The 26,302-nt window shown below is 45.9% G+C and overlaps 1 protein-coding gene across 13 annotated transcripts in view; it reads right to left on the reverse strand.

Moving 5' to 3' along the window:
• Positions 1–26,302, reverse strand: part of PTPRT (protein tyrosine phosphatase receptor type T) — a 1,092,462-nt gene that overhangs the window by 763,159 nt on the left and 303,001 nt on the right. For all 13 annotated transcript variants that reach the window (XM_067708176.1, XM_067708171.1, XM_067708175.1 and 10 more), the window contains exon 2: positions 20,544–20,669. In XM_067708176.1, the coding sequence (XP_067564277.1) occupies positions 20,544–20,669 (126 nt within the window). The remainder of the gene's footprint in view (positions 1–20,543; positions 20,670–26,302) is intronic.

Here is a 26,302-nt window from a genome sequence, read left to right on the forward strand (position 1 = left end):
CTGAGCTCGCAAAGCATGTTCACTTCGACTATCTGGACTGCTTTGTACAGTAACAGGGTGAGGCAGACATGTACTCCCATCCCCATTTCAGAGAAGGAGAGACTGAGATTCAGAGAGGTTCTCAGTCATACATGGTGACAGGTTGGTGAAGAGAAGAAGTGAGGCTCAAACCTGGATGCATGGGATAGGACACCCATGGTGCCACGTAACAGTGCCTGAGCCCTGGCAAAGCCTGAAACCCTAGTTATGTTGGCAGAAATGAAGTAGGCATGATCTTAAAGTTGTGCAAACCTGATGTGCCCACAGCAGCTGTGACCACCAAAGAGAGCTACTTCCTTGAGTCTACCTTGCAGAATGCTGACTTTCAGGGTTCACACCCTTGCTGAAGGGTCCACCGCAGTATGCCACAGTTTGTGATTATCTAGACGTGAGAGTGGGAAAGCACAGTCTAGCCTTGTGTCTGGGGATCACTCTCTGTGGATGTTTTCTTCCCCTTGAAAACAGAAGCTGAGCCCACAGTGATGTTCAGATTTCAGGTCACAAATGCTCATGAATGAATGAGTAATTTTATAACTGATCAACAGAACCCAGCCCTAGAAGCTTACAGATTTGTTAAATTCATTTCCTAAATAAGATGAAAGTAGTAGATGGGTCAGTGATGGCAAGACCCTCATCTCGTCTTCCAGGCTCAGCTCTTCTCACTTCTCTTTCCTCGTTTGTTAATTATAACAAACTCGGAAAGAGAAGTGAGAAGAGCTGTTTATGCCCTAAGGTGTCTGAGTGGTGTAGGGGAACGATGTAAAACCTAGATCACGGTCACAGGTGATTGTTTGGCATGGCGTGGCATCTCCTGGGGTTCAGTCCACCTCCCCAGCTCCCTGTGAGGCAGGGAAAAGGGGCTAGGGAGGAACTGCAGAGTCAGAAGAATCGGGAGCTGAAGTGGATTCAGGAAGTGGGTCCAGCCACCTGCCCAAGGTGCTCTATCTAGTCTGCAGGGGATGCCTCCCCCCAGCCCTGTGCCTGCCCCTTTCCTACAGGGTCAGGCCACCTTCCCAAGGGGTCTGGCTCTCTTGACACTGGCAAATGAGACCCTTCGTGTGGGCTCTTCCATCTCAGGCCAGGGTAAAGTGGCCAGGCCTAGCCATTCAAGGACCAGGCAAGCACACTGGACAAGGGACCTCTGACAGCCACCCTTAGTATAAAGGGCCTAAGGATTTCAAAGACCAGTGTCACAGCACACACGCACACACAGAGCTCAGGCCTGATAAGGTCTCAGCTGTTCCTTCAGTAGAGACAGGTTAACACACCCCCATGGGAAGCCCCAGCTGAGACAGGGCAGGAAGGAGGCACGGGGGGCCACAGAGAGGACTTACCACGTGCCCATGCACAAGCATTTGTTCCGTGTTGTCACATTACCTCGTTTCATCTCCATATCCTCCAATCACATTACCTTCATTTTATAGGTTAAAGAAAACCCAGAGCCATAAAGAAAATAAACAGCTTTGCTTAAGGTCCTCCCCGAATGTCCCTCTGGCCATACTGCCTATGAACTTTGTGTACGTTTCTAGTAGCCTTTCCAAACATCAACTACTCAGAGAATCAAGGAAAGAGGTTATTGAAGTTTCATTTCCAACACAGGAAAGCAGTCTTTCAATTCAAGCAAATAACCTTTCTGTTATTTTCCATATTGCAAAGCCTAAACATTTAGTACGAAGTCTTAAAAATCAGGCCTGTAAAGACAACATTTTGCTTGAAATGGTCAAAATTAGATAATTGTTTCATTCGTCATGAGTGTTGAATGTACTTTCTCTTCTAATTGCTGCCAATACCCAGCAAAAAAAAAAAAATGAGGTTAATTTTTCAAAGGTTGGAACTACACTAGGGGTGGCTCATGGGCTTGCCATGCTCCATTTGCCCCCGCCAGCCTCCCTTAACCCAGTCCCACCTCACTCCCACGTACGCTTTAGATTTTCCTTGTTCTTGTTTCTTAAGGTCCCTGGTTGCAGTAAAAGAACAAATTGTGCAGCAGCAGAACTGCCTCATAGAACCCTTGTGCTGAGTTAGAACCACGGGGGGTGAAACTTAATCAGGGCCCTTCACTGTATGCATAAGGCTACCGGGGCCCAGAGAGGGTAAGCAACTTGCTCCAGGCCACAGAGCTGGTCAGCAACACAGCAGGCCCGGAACCCAGGCCTCCTGAAACCACACGGCACAGTGCTCTGAACCAAAAGCCTGTGTTTCAGCCATCCCTAATTTTCTGTTTCCTTTAATCCTGTTTCCAAGTAGCTTAACATTTCAATCGTCTGCAAACTCACTCACTCAATATTAATTGAGGACATACTGGGCCAGTTCTAGGGCCTGAGGACACAAAGCTATGAACAGGAAAGTTGAGTCCTGCCCTGATGGAGCTTACACTTGAGGAAGAGAGGTGTTAAATGCAAAATGACATATAGCTCCTGTGCTTTAAGCTCTCTGGTGCATTGCCTGGGGCCGCTTCTGGAGGTGCAAAGGGAATTCTGAGACCTGGGTGGTCCCCCAGGCAAAGGAAAGAATATGGGAATGATGCAAAGGACAGAAAAATAAAGCAGGTAAAGCTGGAGGCTGCAGTAAGGGAAACCATAGCACCTGGAAAGAAGGGGCGGCCCTGGGGCCCCAAGCCTGGACAGTCTGCAGTCTTCCTTCCAGTCCTCTCAGTCCTAGGGAATCCTAACCCCAGTCCAGAGGTTACCAAGCCAGCCCCGATCAGACTGCTGGTCACTGGTGGAATTAGCACTCCAACTCGGGTCAGTCTGATTTCTAAGTTTACGTTCCATTCACCTCCGCCACGTAAAAAGAGCGCAAAGGTCCTTCCTCACTTAGGACTCACTGTACTGGAAACTGTGTCTTGGTGTTTTGCATCATTCCCACCCTTCTAAGCTCTTCTGTCACCAGCAAAGCCCATTAGCAATTCCCCGGAACTAAAAATAGAATCTGGGTAATAAAATAAAGTCTAACCTTTTTGGGTTTCTTTTCCTTTGCGCTCAGTCTAGTTTCACTTGCGCACAGGCGGGTGCCTGCAGAGGCCTCGCACCAGGCACTTCAGACCAGAGTCCCCAGGGCGAAAAGGCAGCACCCAGAACACCACCTCGGTGGGCGGTGCGTGCAGGAGCCCTGCGCACGGACAACACTTCAGTTCAAGCGGGTGACGGCGGCCCGCGTGCAGAAGCGCCGTGCACGACACTTCAGTTCAAGATGGCGGCAGTGGGCCGTGTGCAGAGATGCTGCACACGACACCTCAATTCAAGACGGCAGCGGCATGCCGTGAGCTGCACCTGGATCTCAAGCCATGACCAGCACAGCTGCACCTGAGCCTCTAGAACTCCACGCCGTCCCCACTGACAAGAACCCTATGAGGCAGCGCCACCACTGGCCTTCTGGGGAGAACATGTGCGCTATAGCACGAGCTCAACACTTCTCCGTTCTTTGATCAAAGAAGAAAACTTTCCCCCGCTTCCGAATGAACTCAGTCTCGTTCTACTGGCTCCAATGACACCAGGGAGAAGGACCCTTGTTGGGGCCCAACTCAAAAGGGTCAGTAACACGTTCATGCGTCACTGGGGCTGGAAGCCTAGAAACTACATCTTCCTGTTAATTGTGGTAAAAACATTTCAATTTCAGCATCTTAATCATTTTTAAGTGTACAGTTCAGGAATGTTAACTACATGCACATCGTGGTACAACAGACCTCCAGAACTTTGTCATCTTGCAAACCTGAAACTCTGTACCCATGGAACAAAGCTCCCCACTTCCCCTTCCCTGGCTTATTTCACTTAGGAGAATGTCCTCAAGGTTCACCTATGTTGTAGCATGTAGCAAGATTTCCTTCTTTTAAGGCTGAATAATATTCCCCTGTATGTAGAGAGGATGTTTTCCTTATCCATTCATCCGGTGATGGACATCTGAGTTGCTTCCACTTCTTGGCTACTAGGAATAATGCTGCAGTGCGCATAAATGTGCAAATACCAAATCAAGATCCTGCTTTCTGTTCTTTTGGATATAGACTCAGAGGTGGGATTGCAGAATCATGTAGTAATATATTTTGAATTTTTAATGGAAACTTCATACTGTCCCATCCACAGTGCACAAGAGTTCTAATTTCTCCAAATCCTCACCAACACTTGTTATTTTTTGTTTTTTTTAATATAATTGTCAATTTTATTACTAATTTGGCCATCCTAATGCATGTGAGGTGATATCTCATTGTGGTTTTCATTGGCATTTCTCTAATGATTAGTGATGCTGGACATCTTTTTATATGTCTGTTGGCCATCTATACCTTCTTTGCAGAAGTGTCTATTCAAGCCCTTTGCACATTTTTCAATCGTTATTTGTGTTTCTTTTTTTACTGTTGGGTTGTAAGAGTTCTGCACCTGTTCTGGATATTAGCACTTCAGTACACATAAGATTTGTAAATACCTTCTCCCATCCATAGGTCATCTTTTCACTCTGCTGCTTGTTTCCTTTGATTTACAGATGTTTTTAAGTTTGATGTAGTCCCGTTTGTCTGTTTTTCCTTTTGTTATCTCTGCTTTTGGTGTTACATCCAAAACTCACTGCCAAGCCCAATGTTATGAAGCTTTCCTCTTATGTTTTCTTCTAGGAGTTTCATTGTTTCAGTCTTACATTTAGGTATTTAATCCACTTCAAGTTAATTTTTGAGTATGGTATGGTATAAGATAAGAGACCAACTTCATTATCTGGCATGCCGATATCTAGTTTTCCCAGCACAAACTGCTGACAATACTGTGGTTTCTCAATTGTGTGATCTTGGCACCTTCTTGTTGAAGATCATTTGACCATATATGTGAGGGTTTCCCAAGGTTTTATGAGACTATCTGGAGGTCTTATAATACCCAATATTAAACACCTTCCTGATTGAAATACCTACGGTGGTTTCTATTTTCCCACTTAAACCCCAACTAAGAGACTCATCATGCTTGTATGTTTTAGCAGCTAGAGTTTAGAAGCTTCTTTCCACCTATAAATCTGTTTTAACCTTGGAAACTCTCAAGAGTCTTAACAAAGGACATAGGATACTTTTGCTTGTCTGTTAACTTTCACAAGTCGCTTTACTGATAACAAGTAATGATCTAAATTCTGAGAAAGTGCAACTTGAGTTTCTTAATGATGAACACTTAGGTAAGAAAGCAATTTTAAAAGAATTGGAAAGTTCGAGGAAGGTTTTAAAAACACTTTGTTTGAATAACTGTTGCTTTCCAAAGCTGAAGAGTAATGTGACAGCGCAGAGCAAGGGGAAGACTAGATGGATTAAGAAGGGAGTGTGGGAGGAATGGGAGGTCTTTTTTAGGGAAAAAAAGGGAAATTTCTGTCAATGACCAAAATGTCTCACTAATCAGCAACTGTAGGAAAATTAAATCTGAAGATGTACCCATGATATTAAGGGGGCATGGAGTCAATCACTACAGCTCCGTGGGGCTGTCTGAGAACAGAGTAAGTACCATCAGGTCATCTGGGAGATTCATCTTCCTGGGCCCCATCTCCACACACTCATGAAGACAAATTCCCTGTCCAGGAATCAGAAGCAGCTTCCATGACTGACAGATAGGCAGACTGGGGGTGGGATGGGGGGGGGGGGCTAGGGCCACAAGATTTTTCACAGATGTTCTGTTTTGTAAATGCATCAAGGAATGCTAGCATCAGGGGAAATCACTCCTCATTTTAGAGATAAGGTAAATAAGGTCCAGGACGGGATGGTGTTTAGCCTGAGGTCACAGAGCATGTTAATGGTAAAGCTAGAACCAAAACTCAGGATTCCTTACTTTTAGACCTATGTCATAGAAAAGGATGCAGGGGGCACAAAGACACTGGCCTCCTCAAAGTCTCAGGTTAGTGCAGACCTGGAACAGGGGCTCAGAGACACCCCCCTCCCCATGCACAGAGGGCCAGGCTAACCAAAAGGCCTATTCCCAGCCCCACCATTTCCTGGTAGGGAAATGCAAAGAAAACAAAGGGAGAACAGCACCGCAGGGGCCTGAGGGACGCTCCAGCCTACTCCTCAGTCAGGAAACCGAGGTTCAGAGGGTCAAGTCAGCACAGCAAGGCAGGGACAAAAGTCCCATGTCAGTTTGACAAAAGATGGCCAGTCTGGGAGACATCAGTGTGAGCCACTGGTGGGCTGCTCTGTTCAATTCCCTCTCTGTCATTTACTACCGCTGTGACTAAGGTCAAGTTACTTAATCTCTCGGCTTCCCCATCTACAAAATATGAAACAAAACTGTACCTACCATACACAAAGATAAACTCGAAATGGATTCAAGACCTAAATGTAAGGCCGGACACTATAAAACTCCTAGAGGAAAACATATGCAAAACACTCTTTGACATAAATCACAGCAAGAACTTTTTTGATCTAAGTTCTAGAGTAATGAAAATAAAAGCAAAAATAAACAAATGGGATCTAATTAAATGTAAAATCTTTTGCACAGCAAAGGAAACCATACAGAAAACAAAAAGACAACCCTCAGAATGGGAGGATGTATTTGCAAACAAAGCAACCGACAAGGGATTAATCTCAGAAATAAACAAATAGCTCACGCAGCTCGATGTTAAAAAGAAACAAATAACCCAACCCAAAAACGGGTGGAAGATCTAAATACACATTTCTCCAAAGAAGACATACAGACGGTTAAGAAGCACATGAAAATATGCTCGACATCACTAATTATTAGAGAAATGCAAATCAAAACTACAATGAGGTATCACCTCACACCAGTTAGAATAGGCATGATCAGAAAATCTACAAACAATAAATGCTAGAGAGGATGTGGAGAAAAGGGAACCCTCTTGCACTGTTGGTGGGAATGTAAACTGATACAGCCACTATGGAGAACAGTAAAGAGGTTCCTTAAAAAACTAAAAATAGAACTACCATATGACCCAGCAATCCCACTCCTGGGCATATACCCTGAGAAAACCATAATCCAAAAAGATACATGCACCCCAATGTTCACAGCAGCACTATTTACAATAGCCAGGACATGGAAGCAACCTAAATGTCTATCAACAGAGGAATGGATAAAGAAGATGTGGTACACATATACAATGGAATATTACTCAGCCATAAAAAGAAACAAAATTGATTTATTTGTAGTGAGGTGGATGGACCTAGAGTCTATCACACAGAGTGAAGTAAATCAGAAAGAGAAAAACAACCATATGCTAACACATATATATGGAATCTAAAAAAATAAAAATAAAAATGGTTCTGAAGAACCTAGAGGCAAGACAGGAATAAAGACACAGACGTAGAGAATGGATTTGAGGACACGGGGAGGGGGAAGGATAAACTGGGACGAAGTGAGAGAGTGGCATGGACTTATATATACTACCAAATGTAAAATAGATAGCTAGTGGGAAGCAGCCGCATAGCACAGGGAGATCAGCTTGGTGCTTTGTGACCACCTAGAGGGGTAGGATAGGGAGGGTGGATAGGGAGGGTGGGAGGTATACGCAAGAGGGAGGGGATATGGGGATACATGTATATGTATAACTGATTCACTTTGTTATCAAGCAGAAACTAACACACCATTGTAAAGCAATTATACTCCAATAAAGATGTACATATATACAATGGAATATTACTCAGCCGTAAAGGAACAAAATAATACCATTTGCAGCAACATGGATGGAGCTAGAGGCTGTCATACTGAATGAAGTAAGTCAGACACAGAAAGACAAATATCATATGATACCACTTATATGTGGAATCTAAAAAAAAAGAGTACAAATGAACTTACTTACAAAACAAAAGTAGAGTCACGGATGTAGAATACAAACTTATGGTCACCAGGGGATGGGGGGGAGGAATCAATTGGGAGATTGGGACCGACATATACACACTACTATCTATAGAACAGATAACTAATAAGAGCCTACAGTATAGCACAGGGAGCTTCACTCAATACTCTGTAGTGGCCTGTACGGGAAAAGAGTCTTAAAAAAAAAAAGAGTGGACATATGAATATGTATAACTGACTCACTCTGCTGTACACCTGAAACTAACACAACACTGTAAATCAACTCTACTCCAATAAAAATTTTTTAATTTAAAAATTTTTAAAAAAATAAAGTCAAATAAAAGCAAAACAAAAACTGTAGCTATACTACATAGGGTTGGCATAAACGATGATGGAGAAAAGACATTTAAAATGCCTGGCATGTAATAAGTGCTTGATAAATGCTAGCTGTTATTATTATCAAAAGAGACATCCCTGTGGAGTACAGTTGGCCCAATAAAAATCTGATAATCTGGGGCAGCACTGGACAACAGAAATATAATGTGAGCCACGTACATAATTTTAAACTTTTGAGTAGCCACATTAAAAAGTAAAGGAAATGGATTAAATTAATTTAACAATTTATTTTATCTAACCCAGCATATCTAAAATATACCGTTTCAACATGCAGCTGAAATTTTATATAAAAATTATAAAATTATATAAAATTATATAAAAATTATAATTGAGATTTAAAAATTTTTTTCCTACTAAGTTTTTTTTTTTTTTTTTTTTGCGGTACGCGGGCCTTTCACTGCTGTGGCCTCTCCCGTTGCGGAGCACAGGCTCTGGACGCGCAGGCTCAGCGGCCACGGCTCATGGGCCCAGCCGCTCCGCGGCATGTGGGATCTTCCCGGACCGGGGCACGAACCCGCGTCCCCTGAATTGGCAGGCGGACTCTCAACCACTGCGCCACCAGGGAAGCCCCATACTAAGTTTTTGAAATATGGTGTGTATTTGACACATAAAGGACCTAGTGCTCCTTTCAAGTGCTCAGCAGCCACGTGTGGCTGGTGGCCGTTGTACTGGACACTGCAGGTCTAGGACACTCCCAAATAGGACTATGATGTATTATTGGGTTTTCCAGATTACTGGACCTTATTTCATGGAGTCACACAGCCATCTTATTTCACCAAATTACCCCCCAAAACCACTGTGTTTATATTAAACTATAATTTCCTTTTCTTATCAAATCTCTCATAATATATATCTACAATTCAAATTATATACTATCATATTCCAAGCATAAAGAAAGACTGTTTCCTCATTAAAGACAAGGCAATCCACATATTCCAAAACAAGGTGTTCACTTAAAGGAGCCCCAGCCCCTGGAGCAGCTGCGCAGTCACATAAACAAACCAAGAAAACATCACGCACTGCTCCAGGCTGGCATCACCATGACCTTCCTCTCAGGCTGGCCCGGGAGTGGCTGAGGGAGAAGCAGCAGAAGACTGAGGATGCACCAGGGGAGTCAGCTTTGTGGTCCAGTGAGATGTCTCTGATGCCCGAGGCATCCGTGATGTTCCCTTGTGACAAACCACGCAGAACCACACGCAGGCTTGTCATGTCTGCGTTTAGGTGGACCCTGATGGGCTCAGTCGACTCAACCAGCCAGTAGGACAGTCAACCCTCAGTGACTAGACATAGGGCACCCCCCCTCACTCTCCCAGTGAGAAGACCCCACAAAAAAGTTTTCAGGCAACTTCCATATACACAATTTCCCACATGTAAATGAATTAGTCAAATGGTATCTAAATTAGTACTATGAGATCTAAGATATGATTTCATTACACCTCCGTATTTAAAATCACGTTTCATAAGATAATATATTACCTTACAAATAGGTCGTGGTTCAGAGCCCAGACTCTGAAACCAAGTGCCTGGATTCAAATCTCAGCTCCTGGGCTTCCCTGGTGGCGCGGTGTTTGAGAGTCCGCCTGCCAATGCAGGGGACACGGGTTCGTGCCCCGGTCCGGGAAGATCCCACGTGCCGCGGAGCGGCTGGGCCCATGAGCCATGGCCACTGAGCCTGCGCGTCCGGAGCCTGTGCTCTGCAACGGGAGAGGCCGCAGCAGTGCGAGGCGCGCGTACCGCAAAAAAAAAAAAAAAAAAAAGCGGGGGGGGGAATCTCAGCTCCTCTTTTTACTACTAGGTTTTGGGTATTTCCTCAACATTGTGGGCCTCAGTTTCCTCATGTGTAAAACATGGGTAAGCACAGTACCCAGCTCGCAGTGCCGCTGAAGTATGAAATGAGTTAAAAACACATAAAGCCCTTAGAACATCATCCACTTAGTGGAATACATGGGTTCGTTAAAAAACAGCGGTTTGTCACCAGCTCATCCCACTTCTCCACACATGGTTCTCGCTAGCCTCATTCCCTTCTCCGTTACAGAACGCCCTTTTCTGCCTGACCTCCGAGACCCCTACAGATCTCATGGTTGGGGGGTATCCTCCACACTGCCACAGCAGCCTCCCCCTACTGCCGCAGACTCTCCCCCCCCACCCCGCTCTTGCGATAATCCTTTCAAATAAAATCTCTCCTTACATAAGCCTGGAGACATTTGTTAATTTGACACCTGTTATCTAAAAGTACTAAAAGTACGTGTGTTTCATAAACGAGTTAATGTATAGCACCGGGAACTATGTTCAATATCTTGTAATCACCTATAATGCAATAGAATCTGAAATAATATACATGTATAACTGAATCACTTTGCTCTACACCAGAAAGTAACACAATATTGTAGATCAACTATACTTCAATTTTTTTTAAAGTACGTGTTCCTCTGTACCTGGTAAACTAAAACAACTGAAATAACACAAAATTTTGCTCCAAAAAGTAGTGGTTTCTAATCCATTCCCATATATTATAGAAACTTTTATTCAAACTCGTCACATGTGCCATTGACATCTGGGTTTGTCATCAGAGGAAGCACTTTTTTTTTTTTAACATCTTTATTGGAGTATAATTGCTTTACAATGGTGTGTTCGTTTCCGCTGTATAACAAAGTGAATCAGCTATATGTATATATATATATCCCCATATCCCCTTCCTCTTGTGTCTTCCTCCCACCCTCCCTATCCCACCCCTCTAGGTGGCCACAAAGCACCAAGCTGATCTCCCTGTGCTATGAGGCTGCTTCCCACTAGCTATCTATTTTACATTTGGTAGTGTATATATGTCAGTACCACTCTCTCACTTCATCCCAGCTTCCCTTGCCCCTCCCCACCTGCGTCTTTATTCCTGTCCTGCCCCTAGGTTCATGAGAACCTTTTTTTTTTTTAGATTCCATATATGCGTGTTAGCATACTATATCCGTTTTTCTCTTTCTGACTTACTTCACTCTGTATGACAGACTCTAGGTCCATCCACCTCACACCCTGTTCAGCCCGATCTCATCTGATCTCGGAAGCTAAGCAGGGTCAGGCCTGGTTAGTACTTGGATGGGAGGAAACACAGTTTAAGTTGAATGGCGTGGGTCTATATCACGTTAATTCATTTACACCATTTGGATTCAATATTTTTTGAATCCAGGGGTGATGTCACAGAAAACTGAATGTCAAGGCAAGCATCTATGTGGGTATAGAACAGATGTGTTTTCCCATTTATCTGATCACTGCAAAGACCCCTTGTGGCTTCTCCAAGCCATCCTTAGCACCCGTCATTATTTGGCCATCTCCTCAAGAATAACACTACACTTGTCTTCAATTCTCTTGCCTTTTTTTTCCTACCAATTCTGCTCATCCCTGTAAGCAGCCCAAACTAGCACTGACTGGGGTCACTGCAGGTTGATGCTGAGATGCTTTAGAAGAACTTTACTGAGAACTGTTTGGAGGCAGAGATCTTTCCTTTTACTTGAGCATTTGGGGTAGACTTTGGCTTTTATGTTTTGTTCTCCCATTGCCATTTCTTGGGTGTCAGTTCCATAAACCATGGGGCATCCATCCAATGGGATACCATGCAGCCCTGGAAGGTGAAAGCTAGATCTGAACACAGTGGTCTGAAAAGTGACCGATGACCCAGCTGTCTGGGAACCACAATCCTCCTCGTGACCTATATTCTAAGGAGGCACCAGAGTAAGGTGATTGCAGGAACCACAAAGTTGGAAGCCACACTGCCTACAGGCAAACCCTGGCTTCATCATAAGCTAACTATGAACTTGGGCAAGTCCTTCAAGTTTTGTGTGCCTCCAGTTCCCTAATTTGTAAAATGCAGATCATAATATCTACATCGGAGGAGTATGACAAGGATTAAATAAGCTACTATATTTAAAGTGTTTAGGAGAGTACCTGCCACACAGTAAGTACTATATAAATATCTCTTTCCTACCATTATTGTTACTATTACCGCATACATATATGCTCTCTGACTCCCTCCCTCCCTCCTTTCTTTTCTCCTTCCCCTCCCCCTCCCTGGCTCCCTCTCCCTTTCTCTCTCTCTCTCCCTCCCCCCACCCCAATACACATCAATTTGTCCATAGTGATATTCTGAGAGAACAAAGATGGGGGTGGAGGGCTTCCCTGATGGCGCAGTGGTTGAGAGTCCGCCTGCCGATGCAGGGGACATGGGTTCGTGCGCCGGTCCGGGAAGATCCCACATACGGGCCCGTGAGCCATGGCCGTTGAGCCTGCGCGTCCGGAGCCTGTGCTCCACAACGGGAGAGGCCACAACAGTGAGAGGCCCACGTACCGCAAAAAAAAAAAAAAAAAAAAAAAAAGATGGGGGTGGAGAGAATTAATTTATATGTGCAAACTCAGCATTTCTTTAAGAATGAATATATAATATTTTATCACTAAAGGGGAAAAAAAATGTATTGATCCCACAGTGACTAAATGGGAACATAAGAGCTTATAGCTTTAAGCCAATCAATACCATCAGGAGTGATTAAGGACACTTAGGGGCCTATGCTTCCAGATCATTTTAATGGAAGCACAACATTAAAGAAACAGTAGGTCAGATTTTGGATGAGTCACATTTTTCCACTGGAGAGCCTCTTACATGGGTTATAAGTCAATCTACACATCTGTGAGAGTAGATCAGGCCCCAGAGTGAAGAAGAGGTAATCCCTAGGGTCCCTTTATTTTCCCCAAGAATCAACTCTAGATCAGAAGAGCTCTGACCAGCCAGTCCCCAGCCTCGTCAAGCTGAAGGGAGGCACTCAGGATGTGAGAGCCACAGATGCCCCGTGTCCCGTGAAAATGCCAAAGAAAGAAGCCGCCTCTCCGGGTTCTCCCCCGTTTCCAGACATCATTTCTCTCTTGACTTTCCTAATACTAATAATCCTAATGGCAATTTAGTCCATATACGGACCAACTGCCCTGTTCTAAGCCCCACGCAGGGCCCAAGGAATTCAGCAATGAGAGGCGGCCCATGCCCTCAAGTGGCTCACAGCCTCAGTGATGAATCAGAGAAAACGTGCCATAAACTCAGCCACAGAAGCACAGAGCAGTCAGGGAAAGCCCCCTGGAGGAGGTGACATCCTCTATCAATAAAAAGAAGGGGAACAGGAGGTACCCTCGAGCCACAGGCATGATGGGGTGGCCTTCAGGGTTTGTGGTTGAAAACAAGAAAAAACGATGACGATCTGTCTCAAAAATAGGACTGTTCTGGAAGAATATTGGGAAACTCATCATGAAGAGAGAGCTGGAGGACAGCTTGAAAAAGAACAGAAACTAAGGTAGTTCCGGGGGACCAAGAAACAGGCAGTTGAGTGACCTCTTTTAGGACAACCTCTTGTGGTACAGATGCCACCCCTCCACTGGACACACCTGCTACACAAGCCTCTGGCTGCTGACTCACCCCCCACCCCCAGATGATAAGTCCTGGGCAGGAGGGTCTAACTGGCTGGGTCCAGGTCACATGTCCAGCCACGCCCAGGCTGCTGGGGGTGGTAAGTATCTGGCAATTTCACATGGCAGCAAGCCCCACACTCCACCAAGATGCCACACAATGAGAGAGTCCCCAAATCAAGAAGCAGGGTTGGAGGCAGGACTCCCAAAACAAAAGCATGAAGGCTTCTCTCCTGTGATTATGTAGAAGGGGAAAAGTAAGAGGAGAGGGCAGGAGAGGGGGCTGAGGCTGGAGATAGATGCTGGCGTCGTATCAGGAGAATGTTCAATTATTAATAAGAGCAGGTCATTTAACAAGCATTCACCGCTACCTCTTACATCCCAGGCACTGGAGTTACGTGCAGATAAGATGGGGCCCCAGCCTGTAAGGAGAACCGAAGTAGGTCAGCACACAGACTGTGAAGAGGCTGTGAAGAGGCTGGCTTCTCTTCTAGTTGGCCCTGGAGAGCCCATCCTGCTTTGTACAGCTGACGTCCACCTTGCCTGGTCAGCGCTTGGACTGCTCTGATTGATTACTATTTAGAACGTAACTCCTGCTCATCCCCAGAAGGTCTCCGTCCACTGTGCTAAGAGCCATAACGCAGTGCACTCAGGGGACCATCACCGGTTCCTGACTTGTGTTTAGGGCTTCAGAATTCACAAAGCGTTTTCCCAATATTGACTCACGGGCAAATTTCCAGGATTCCATGTTTGACATGTGAATGATATTCTTCTTCCAGATCTCAAAAATAAACATAACCACTCTGTGTTCGGTACACAAGGGAGTACAGAACTACAGAAAAATATGTAAAGCAAATTTGGTAACTTCTGTTGGAGAGGAGCACAGAGATCTACGTAAAAGAACAGTCACTGCAATGTGACCGAGGACTCAGTGGAAGGAACTTAAACATGCAACAACGTGGTGGTTAAACAAACCATAGAACAGTCACTGGAATGGAAAACTATGAAGCCTTTGCAAAGCATGCTTTTGAGGAATACATAATGCCATGGGAAAATTCTTAAAAATAGCACTAAATAGAAAAATAGATATTTATGTAAGTTCGTGTGCACATATGACTTTTGTTCTTTATAGCAATCCCTACGTGCATATTCTCTACAATGAATATGCATTATTTTTGCCATCGTAAATCATGACTGTAAGAAATAACTTAAAAGATGTTTAGTTGACGGCAGCACCACGTATACAATATATATTTCTCTATCCTGGGGGTTGAAGCCTGGCTCCTTTCATATGTAATTTCTCTCTCTCTGGGGCTTGGTTTTCTCAAAAATAAAGAGGAGACAATATCTCTGAACTTACGGGATGGTGGCACGTTAGACGAACTGTGTAGGAAAACGCCTAACCCCATTCTTGGTTAGAGTGATCACACAGTGAATGCCAGTTGTCTTAAAAGAAAGCGAAAGCTCCAATACTGACAGCACACGGGTGTGAGTTCTAATGTAGAAAAGGTGACGGGGTCAGGGTACTGATGTGTAATTGACCCAGGAATCGTTTCCCAGGGCTGCCGTGACAAATTACCACAAACTGGGTGGCTTAAGACAACAGACACTTGTTCTTTCACAGTTCTGGAGTCCAGGAGTCTGAAACCAAAGCGTTGGCAGGGAATTACACCCCCCCAGAGGCTCTAGGAAGGATCCTTCCTTGCCTCTTCTGGTTTCTGGCGTCTGCTGGCAATCCTTGGCTTTTCTTGGCATGTAAACGCATCGCTCCAATCTCTGCCTCTGGCTTCACATGGTTCTTTTCCCCTGTGTGTCTGTGTGTCGCTTCTCCGCCACCAGTAACACCCTATGAGGGCTCGAGATAACCAGCCTGACCTCGTCTTTGCCCGATTATATCAGCAAAGACCCTATTTCCAAATACAATCATATTCACAGGTGCCAAGACCAGGACCTTCACTTATCTCTTTGCAGGACAAATTTCAACCCATAACAGACCTCAACCTTCTCTCTATACATATCAGCAGTTAGAGCAAAGCAGAAACACGCGGCCAAGGGGCCAGTAGCATGAAGGAAAAGCCAGCACCGTTCTGGATCTGTGCCTGCTTCCACGGCAGGCTGATTGGCGGAAATATTCCTGTCTGTACGTGTATATGTTTACTCTGGATTTTTCCCAACACCTGCCCTTTCCAATCAGGTGACTAACTGGGCTCTTTGTATTTCTCTGCTCTAGAGACTTGTACAGGATGGAGAGAAGAAGCTGCTTGAAGTCAAGGGTTCCTTCTTCCTTTCTTTGTTTTTTTATTTTTTTTTTAAGGTCTAAACTTACTAAACAGATGATACTGTGAGTCCCAGAAGGGCTGGCCTAACATGGGTGTGGTTTTGAAGGCTAGGAAGGAGAGGGAAGAAGTTCCTACACTGGGAGGAGGAAAGGAATGGATTTGTTTGACCCAAACTGCTGGATGATGGTACTCGTGGAGGGAACAGACCCCAAAAGGGATGCTGGGTGATGCACCTGGGCTGGCTCAACTCAGGAGAAGGGCTCCAAGCCTCGGGAAGAAGAAGCAGAATTATTAGCCCCAAAGGGACTACAAGGAATGTGACAGCGGGCTTCTCAGAGGAAACCACAATGACCTGCTTAAGTCCCAGGATGTCAGTAAAGCCCTAGGGAAAGGGGAGGCCCAATAAAGGCTACGATGTAATGGCTCACGCCCTGGAGGCTCAGGGTTGATGTAAATGCCTCAGTTCTTGTGCACTTGGGTTTGCAGCTTGAGGTTCAGTCTGACACTTAATGTCCTACAAGCATCAGAAGGAAAAAGAGAAGTAAATGTCCCAGCCCCACTTCCTCTGGCTTCAATCCCTCTAAAAGAACACTGACAGCACTTCCATCTCCCCTCAGCACCCCCAGCGACCCTCCTGCTGGGCCCTGGGCTGGACCTCAGGGTGGACATGTGGACACTCATGCCAAGGTTGGAGAAGGCAGAGCTGAGAACCAGTGGCAGCTCCAGTTAGTTCCCTGGGCGAGATGGAGGCTTAGGGAGAGGGTCTGTGGGTGCAGTAACCCCCATCCTCTGCGACAGCCCCAGTAAAGATGAGGTGGGGGCAAAACCAGGGCTGAAGCCTGGAATGTTAGCCTGAGGGCTTTTCCCATGGAGAGGGATGAGGAAAAAGAGTGGGATGAGGGGCTGTGTCTAGCACTGAATTAACAGACTCAAGATGGAAGAGGTGTTCTCCCTCGGGGTAGCAATGTATCCTGGGTATGAAAAAGGGGCAAGGTTCCAAGGTGGACTTAGACTTACAGTCCCAGAGACTGTAAGAACCAGGAAAGAACTTAAGAGAACCAGCACTGATGAAGCCCTACTATGTGCAGACACGTCACACTCACACAGGCATCAGCCCATTTAACTCTCACAGTGGTTCCCACATTAACGATGAAGAAACTGAGGCAGAGGGATTAAGGCCCAGGGTCAGTCAGCTACGGTGCAGGATTGGAATAAGCTGGCCTGTAACAAGTCGATGATGAGGACTTTGAAAGCGAAGAACAGGACGCTATGAGTGAGAACATCGAGGGAGTCTTTCATTAGACGGAACAGTGAGGCACATCTCCCTGAGAAGGAGTGATGCTGAGACCTGACAAAACCAGGCAACTGAAGAGTAGAGAAAATGACTGCAGCGAGAGGGTACGGCACGTGCAAAGGTCCTGAGCCAGGAAAGACTCGGACATGCCCAGGGAACTGAAACATGACCAGTGTGTCTGGAACATTTTGAGAGAGGAGAAAAGGGGCTCAGAGAAGACACCAGATCATGCAGGACCTTGCAGGCCGTGGTGAGGAGTTTAGGGTTCATCCTTTGGACCAGCGGAAGTGCCCAAAGGGCAGAGGCTGACTGACCCAGAGCCTAGCACTGAGCCTGACACATGGGAGGGGCTCAGTAAAAGGTTGTGGGACATATGAATACATAGAGTCACACTAGATTTCCAAAAGGATGGAAACTGCTGGTTTTACAGAAGGAAGAGGAAGATTTCAGCCTTTGCCCATGAGAAGAACAAACAATTTCACCTAATCCAAATTCACTTTCATGGCTCTCTGCCTAAGAAGCACACGGAGCTGCTGCAACCCACAGGTGCATCACAACAGAATAATTTCAGTAATCATCATCAAATGCCTCTATTTAGAAAAGATCAGAAGATTGTATTAGTCCACTCCAATATTTATGAAATGCCACTGTGCCATAATAAGGGTCTGAGAAAATTAAGATTAGGAGCAAGGGTTGCTCCTTCCAAGAGCGAAAGTGGCATGGTGGGAAAAGTAGCGATGTCACATGGCTGCCGGGAACCTTGGTTTTCTGATCTGTAAAATGGAAGGATGGTAGCAGAGATTTAAAATGTGCTCTAATAAAGGGCCCAAAGGCATTTAATAACACTTATCAGACATTTCTTCATCAAAGAAACACTTGATAAAGACTATTTGCCCATTCATCCATGCATCCATCCAACAAAATGGTATTTCGTACATACTGTGTGTGACGCACTGAACGAAGCAGTAAAGATAGTCCAGGAACAAGACTGCCGTGGTCCTTGTTCCCATAGAACTTCTCATCTGGCGATACAGTGTACACTGAACAAGTAACATCAGTGATGCGTGTTCCCGAGGAAAAGAGCAGGGTGCAATGGGGGACATTTACAGAGAGAGCAGACCCAGACTGGAGCATCTGGGGAGCACCGGCCTAAGGAAGAGATGCAAGAGCTGAGATACGAAGGGGACGTACAAGAGAACGGGGTGGAGGTGAAAGTTCTACGGAGAGTGCCAGTCTCGCGTGAGTTCCTGAGGCAGGAAAGGGTCTGGAGCATTCTGGCAACTGAGACAAGCCAGTGTGAAGTGAACACGGGGGGAACTGGGATGTGGGGGGCTGGACCCCTCGGAGGCTACAGCAGGGCACTGGTCTCCTCTCTCAGAGCCAGAGGAAAGCCTCCAAAAGATTCTAGGCAGAAGCTGGGAGAGAGAACGATAATGATAATGAGAGGGAGAGATAATGTGAACGGGCCTACGTTCTAGAACAATCTCTGGCTTCTGTGCAGAGTGGGTAAAAGTCAGAAGAGGAAGCCGAGAAGTCTGCGTGAAAGGCTTCCGTGACCCAGGCGAGAGGAGACGGCGCGTGGCACCGGGGCAGCGGCGGCAGAGATAGAGAGGCGTGAGCAGACCTGCGATGGGCTCAGGAGGTAAAGGGGCAGGACGGAGTGATTGACAAGGAGAGGGGAGAGGGGAGAGGTCAGAGAGAAGCGTGACCCCTGGGTTCCTGAATCAGCACGAGTGAGGAAGTGGCCTTTTGAGACAAGGAGCATTAGAGCTTGAGTAGATGGAGATGAATCAGGACTTCAGTTTGGGAGATGTTGAGTTTGGAGAGTCTGCATGACCCCACAGGGCATCCAGTGGGCTAAAGATGAGCCGAAAGAGCCTATGTGTGCGTGCAAATACACACACACCACGCACACGCACACACACAGACCACGCACACAGATGCACTAGAAGATCTGAAGTTATTTGGCCAACATCAAAGCTGGCCACACAGAGAACAGCAGATGCGGTAGGTAGCCTTCAGCAGAGGTGCACTGCACGCCTGGGGTTTCCAATGGAAAAAGTGATTCTATCACGTAAACCAAGACATTTTTGAAAGTAAAGTCAGCATTTTAAAAAAACTACGATGGGACAACAGGCATAGAGATTGTCCCATGGTCACCTTACTAATGGGCACGTGTAGCTGTTGATGACTCTACGCACTCACGTCAAGCAAGATCCCACCAGATCTGAAAAGCTCAATTTCGTACCATGTCGCAGCTTTACGGTACCTGGGGCTGTGTCTATACTCGGGAGAAACGTACACAAACAACGGATGCCCTTAATAGGAACTAGATAGAGCCATCCAGTAGCCTCCTGCTTTGGGGCCAAACTCAGAGTCAATAAGGTCACACGGGCCACACCCTCACCTAGACATCTCTGAGCATCTCTCTCCAGCTTAATGACATCCTGGCAAAGCTGTGTCTCAGAGCAGCTGGGAGGACAAGGCATCCGGGCAGTGGGCTGTGTACACGAGTTCCTAAGAGATGTCTGACGGCAACTGAAGTCATGGGGAGAGTTGAGGCCATCCGTGGTGTGATGGTTAATTTTGTGTGTCAACTTGACTGGGCTAAGGGATGCCCAAATAGCTGGTATTTATACCTGGCATTATTTCTGGGTGTGTCTATGAGGGTGTTTCCAGACTTGATTAGCGTTTGAACTGGAGAATTGAATAAAGCAAACAGTACTCCCCAATGTGGGTGGGCGTCATCCAATCCTCTGAAAGGCCAAACAGAACAGAAAGGCACCTCCTCCAGGTGTATCTCCCCTAGAATACATTGGCTGTGACTCTCATAGGCCTACATCACGCAGGTATTCATCAGGAATGTATATTAGGCCTTCAGTCCCACTGGTGAAGGATAAACTTGGCATTCAGAATGTCGGGACAAAAACTTTATGAGTAATATTTGGACTGTAGCGGTTCCCTTACATATATACAAGCTATGTCTGTGTGGCCCAGAAGGAAAACAGTGACCTCAAATTCTTGAGAAGCTTTCTTCCCCCCAAATCCCACTACTATCAGCCTCCCAGACAAAACTCAGTGATGCCCCACTGGTAGCTAAACCTTAGAATCTCAAAGCTAAAAGAAATCCTAAAATGTCCTGAATCCAGATGACATATGACTTCGTCCATATGCTTAAGAATTCACCCAGCCTTGGTCTGCATACCTCTGGGGATGGGGAACTTATTACCAACAAAGTTATCTACTGCCCTCCCCAACAGCTTGATCCAGAAGAAAGTTCTTCCCCATGAGTCATCATAAAAGCTACCACCCCCAACAGAGCCTGAAACACAGTTGGTCACGTACCTGTAGGCACCGCTGGGTCCAACATTGGTTTCTCCCACGTGTTAATCTGCTCCCAGGTAAACCCATTGGTCCCCAGGGCCACGCTGTAACCACAGTTGCTGTAGTGGTCATCAAAGGAACAGCCACCTGCAGACAAAAGAGACGTGAGTAAATATACCCTTGTGTCTGGGGCTTGGTTCGTTACCCCCGTCTCATCAGCTCTTCATTTACAGCTTTGAATTTTAAACTCTGGAGGAGATTTTTTTTCAGGCAAGCAAATTGGATTTTTATATTTGCTTTGGCGCTCTCAAGAAAGACATTGGCATCTGCAGGCCCCCTATTTAAAAAAGTTAATAAGGCTAGTTACATTGATTTCAATCTTCCTTCCTGAGAAAGTAAACAGCAATGTCTCATTCTCAGCAGGAAAAATGAATGCCAGGGCATGCCTCTGTAATTGCTTCCTCCAACATGGAGAGATGCTGCAAGGCTGCAGAGCAAGCACTAGCTTCAGAGTCTTGAAAAACCAGACACGAATCTCAGCTTTGCAAAGCTGGGTCAGCTTGGACCAGATGCTCCGCCATCTGTGTCTCAGTTTCCTCACCTGGAATATGGAGGGAAAGATCCACTTGACAGAAATATCAGGAGGATTAAATGGAAAAACATACAAAAACTGGCACAGAATAAATTCTCAACACCCACCTCCTTCCCTATAAAAGAAGTTTTCGTGGAGTAAAAATCAAATGTGTAGAGAATTAGACAATCATGCACCTGGGAGATAATACAGTCAAGGCTGACAGTATTTAAAGCTTCTCCCTAAAAGTCCAAGCCGTCCATCACCCACCACTTTGCAATGAGTTGTGTAAGCTGGATTTTGCTGAGCATATGCTATGGGCTCTAAGTCCCCTCCAGGTGACATTAAGGGAGATGTGTGGCATGGAATTGGGGCTCCAACTAGGAAATGCTGGTCTCTCCAGAGAAGCAGGAGGTGACTATATGCTGGAAGGGGAAGGGGAAGAGGAAGAGGAGAACTAATCAGGGCTCTAAAGTTCAGGGGCGTCTCCATGAGCACAGAGCAAGAGGCAGAGTACTCCGGGGTGAGCTGGCAGGACGCACAGAGGGACAGAGAAAGCACCAGGACCACGTTTCACACGCGGGTCCATAGTCCCACTGCCCTTTCTTGTCTCTTTACTGCTCAGACCTCATCACATCACAATCTCCCTCCCCTAAGCAACCATTGGTTCCCCTATCACACATCCAAACCACATGCATGGTTCTGCTCCACGTACAGAAACCATCCCTTGCTAGCCCCTTCCTGTGTCTGCAGCCTCATGTAATATCGCACCATTGTCTCCATTAGCAACAAAGGACAAAATCCCTTCTCTACCCCCAGACCTGGGATTTCCTCTGCTTAGTGCTGGTGGAAGGCCTGTTGACAGATCTGATACACACTGCTAAAGTAAACCTATGATGGCAAAGCTCTCTCCACTTCCTTTCTTGCAGAGTATGGAAACCCAGAAGAGTTGGGCTGAATTAAATAGCTTTGCACTAAAAAGCAACAGGAATTTGCAGTATAGACACCTAAAGAGAGAGGGAAGGAGAGGGAGAGAGAGAGATCCAAGAAACACATTGTAAAGCAGACACCTACAGAAGATGTAAGCCAAAGAGAAATCTCCTGTGATGCGAAATGGCTGATGAACTGGTAGAAACTAAAATTTCTGTTTACTTTCATTGATTCGTTCTTTCATTCACAATTATTTAATTGAGCTCTTAGGGTAGATCCAGGAGAGTACAAGGTGCTATCTATACAGTGGTTTACAAAAGAGGCATGCTATCACTAGCCTGAGTGAGGCAGACAGACAGTAAACAGGCAAACTAGTAAGTAACACTGCATTCCTGTATGTGCTATGAAGGATGCGGTTGGGGTGACTGAGAGGACCCCTAGGCTGATGTGGTCCAGGAAGCCTTTCTGACCATGAATTGGAGACAGTTCCCTGTCCTACGATGTAACGTCCCTCCACTACATCCAACTCCACACTGAGAGCTGGCGACATACAACAGCCCTGTGTCACTGGTGCTTCGGGAAACAAAGGGAAGAAGGGCAATGCCCAGTGTGGATGGACAAGGGTCAACAGACAAGAATGGAAGTCCCAAGTGTCAGAGGCAAGAGACAAGAGGAAAGGTCAGGGGAAGAAAGCAGAGGAGACTTCATCCCAGATAGAGTGGACAAGGGAGACCTCTGAAAGGCAAGGACAGAGGCAATCAACCAGCTTCCACTAGACAGTAAGCTTCAGAATGGCTGGGAATGGCACTGGAACAGAGGATGGGCTTAAGAAATATCCATTGATTGAATGAACCCATAAATGTGAATGGGATGCCAGACAGAGACCAAACTACGTTCCAGTAACAGTGAGCCCACAGCGGTCCCCAAGCTCCACCTGCTCTTTCCATTCTCATACTTACTTATCACTTCTAATACCTAGAAAGCTTCTTCCCCATATTGCCTGCCTGAAAATTCCAAACTATATCCTCCCCCAAATCACTTCCTCTATAGACCTTCTCTGACCAGAACAGCACAGTGAATGCCACAGAGACGAAAACACAACACACTCCATTTAAAATTTAGAAAATAGTAGCAGCAGCAACAGTTCCAATTGCTCAGAGGGCCACCCTCCCATCCTTACACCACCGCTGCCTCACTGGAGCCTGTCTCCCAGCCTGTGGAAGATAAACCAACCACGTCAAAGCCACTGACAACATCCAGATCCCGATGTGCTGGAATTAGCAAGCGAGGGGAGCCTGCAGCATCTCAAGTGTTCATGGGCAGAACTGACAAATCGTCCTAAACTGAGATAGCATCCAGGGCTACAGAAAGAAAGCATGGCCAAGATGACGCTAGGTGCATGGCGAACTGTTGAGGTCTTCTCTCTTGGGCACACAAGAACTCTGTATTTTCAGGCCACCTTGCATCTGGGGAAAACCATGTGGTAAACCTTGGAAATGTGCAATAAAGTGATACTCACCATGTGCAAGACTAGCCCCCCCAAAATAATCTCTTACTAGCAATCCTTCTCACCCCACTGTGAAGACCTTCAAAGGTGTACTTGAAGGCAATGCCATCAAAGGAAGAAAGATGTCTAGATCCCTGAGACATTCATTGGAGGTGTGTCACCCAGACAGTCGCCTGACCGGTAATACTGTCATTGAACATAACAGGAGCAAAATGCCGACTTTTCTAGTCTTAATATGCCACTGACATCTTAGGGCTTAGTTATTACCATAGCAGAGCCTTGCACATCCTGACTAATATAAGAAGCGTGCTCTCTTGAGCATTTGCTCCATGTCAGGCAATAAACTAGGCACTGATTACGGACACTGTCACCTTTGCTTTCACTTAATCCTCGCAACTTTGTGAAGTAGATTTTTATCCCTACTTAAGTATAAGGTAATTGATGCATTAAAGGGTTAAACGACCTGCTCAGGTAACACAGAAGGAAAGTGTCAGAGGCAAGTGTAAATCTATGGTGACCTAACCACAGAACCCATGCTCTTTCTAATAGACCAGAGAAAGAATGTATTCCCCAGAAACCAAGGACCAAGCCTTTCACTTACAAGGTGATGAGAGGGGGTTAGGAAGATAAAGTGCTTCCAAGGTGGTTGTGTCTTTCCCATTTGAATTCATTACCCTGCTTATTATCCTAGAAACATTTAATGACGTTTTTTGTTGTTTGTCTTTTACAGGTCTGTGCAGGGGCACAGGATTGACAGATATGATTCTTACCCTCACAAGGTTTGCAGAGGACAGGGAAAGATAACCGCACAAACATACACTTGAGGGTGTGATGCAAAACACACTTTTACAGAGATATGTCGAAGCTCAAAGGAAAAATTATTAATAAATTTTACTTAATGGTCTAATTAATCCAATTCTCAGCTGTGTTCCAGACAAGATTTAGGAGGGCTCAGTTATACCTCTGGGCATCCCAGCTTACATATCCCAAGCAAGGTCATATCAATCATTTGCCCCTAGTCTCCTGGATCAGGTCAGTCGTCCACCCCTCACCTCCCTTCCTCCACCCAATGGTAGATGGCCTGCTCAGCTGCCCCCGAGCTGAGTGCTGGCAGGTCCTGGCCCTCTACAGGGTAGGGACCCCTCTCCTCTTCACAGCCACCCCCGGGCACCTCACTGCCTCCACCTGCGAAGCTCTGGTGACCACTTCAACTTGCAGCCACTGAGCCAATGTCTTTCCAACAGTCTGTTCTTTGATACTGGGGTCCCACAGCAGCAGGCCTGTGGCCCCAGTGACCTGGTTCTTATTTTCAGACCACAGCCCTCTGTTTCCCTTGAAGAGGGGCTGGCTTAAAGTAGAGCTGAAAGCAGCCTTACATTCTATTTTGAGCCACTATTTCTTTGGGACAGCCAGGCCCACCTGTCAGTTCTATGCCACGCTGCCAGAATTTGTCATCTATTGTGTGGACCTCAGTGTCTCTCAATACAGAAGAGTTTCTAGGAACAGGCCCCTGTCCTGCACTTTATCACACATGTATGTCCAAACTCCAGGGGTACACATGGTTCATGACTTTTCTGTGCAGCTCCTGGGCTTCCAGCAAAGCAGGATGCATGGCCTAGTGATCGTCTGAAGTATCCCTGTGCTTTGTATAGATCAAGAAAATAGACCAAAAAAAAAACAAAAAAAAACAAAAACCATAGACCATGTGGTAACTGGTTACCAATCTACCCTCTATCAACTCAAGTCCAGCCACAGTGGATGGACAAACACAGAAGAAGGAAGTACAGCATGATGGCAAAAGGCAAATTGAGGACAGGAGAAGAAAGACAAGCAGGACAGAAGGAGAGAGTTACAAGTCCACCCTGCAATTTCCTAAATGTCCACCTGCTGAAAGGGAGTTACCTATTTGACTCTGAGCTTCCGGAGGCCAAGAGAAAAAGGACAATCTGTTCAGATACTGGACACTCTGTGTTCATACAATAAAAGCCAAATGGCTCAGGTAAATTACAACCATTCCAGGTGCTTAGATCACACGAGAACGTCTCCAAAGGGGTACTGGTAACAGAAATCCCATAGCCCATAATGAACAATATCTAAGACAGCATCCACACATGGGGCACGTGGCCAATTTCATGAGACTATTTCTCATAAGCATTCTCCATATAAATTGATAGCATCACCCAAATATACAATTTAGGAAAAGCAACTCACTGGAGCCCAATATGACACAGTCTAGACACCTGCTCCCTGTCGATCTGACTTGACCCAGAGATAAGTTTTGAAAGCTATTCAGGAGAGAAAATATACTTGATAAATATTTTTTTAGCAAGCCTCCCTGAATTTTCTTCCTCTCAGCCAACAGACCGACAAATAGAGTGGTTATGAGCTCAAGATTATACACTCTGGCAATGATCTACACTGCCAGAGGGTGCAGCCCCTCTAGCTCACCTTCCTTCCTCCTTCCTGGGCCTTCATTTTCTGGGGTGCAAGATGGATCACGAAGGAACCTTCCAGTGGTCAAGGTTAAGGATTCCAGAGGCTCAGAAAGGCCTGGGAACTCTCAGGAGCCCCAGAGAGGCAGCGCCATGCCACCAGCCCAAGGACGAGCTACTGAGAGCTACCAAAGGGAGGAGAAGGAAGGAGAGACTAGCTTCCCGTGTACTCCCAGCATGAAATACTCAAACGCACGATCCTGAGTCTCCTTGCGGCTCCTCTTGCTCTTTCAAAAATTATGTTTCTCGGACTTCCCTGGTGGCGCAGTGGTTGAGAGTC

The sequence above is a fragment of the Pseudorca crassidens genome, chromosome 15 (assembly GCF_039906515.1).
Source record: "Pseudorca crassidens isolate mPseCra1 chromosome 15, mPseCra1.hap1, whole genome shotgun sequence".
Lineage (NCBI taxonomy): Eukaryota > Metazoa > Chordata > Mammalia > Artiodactyla > Delphinidae > Pseudorca > Pseudorca crassidens.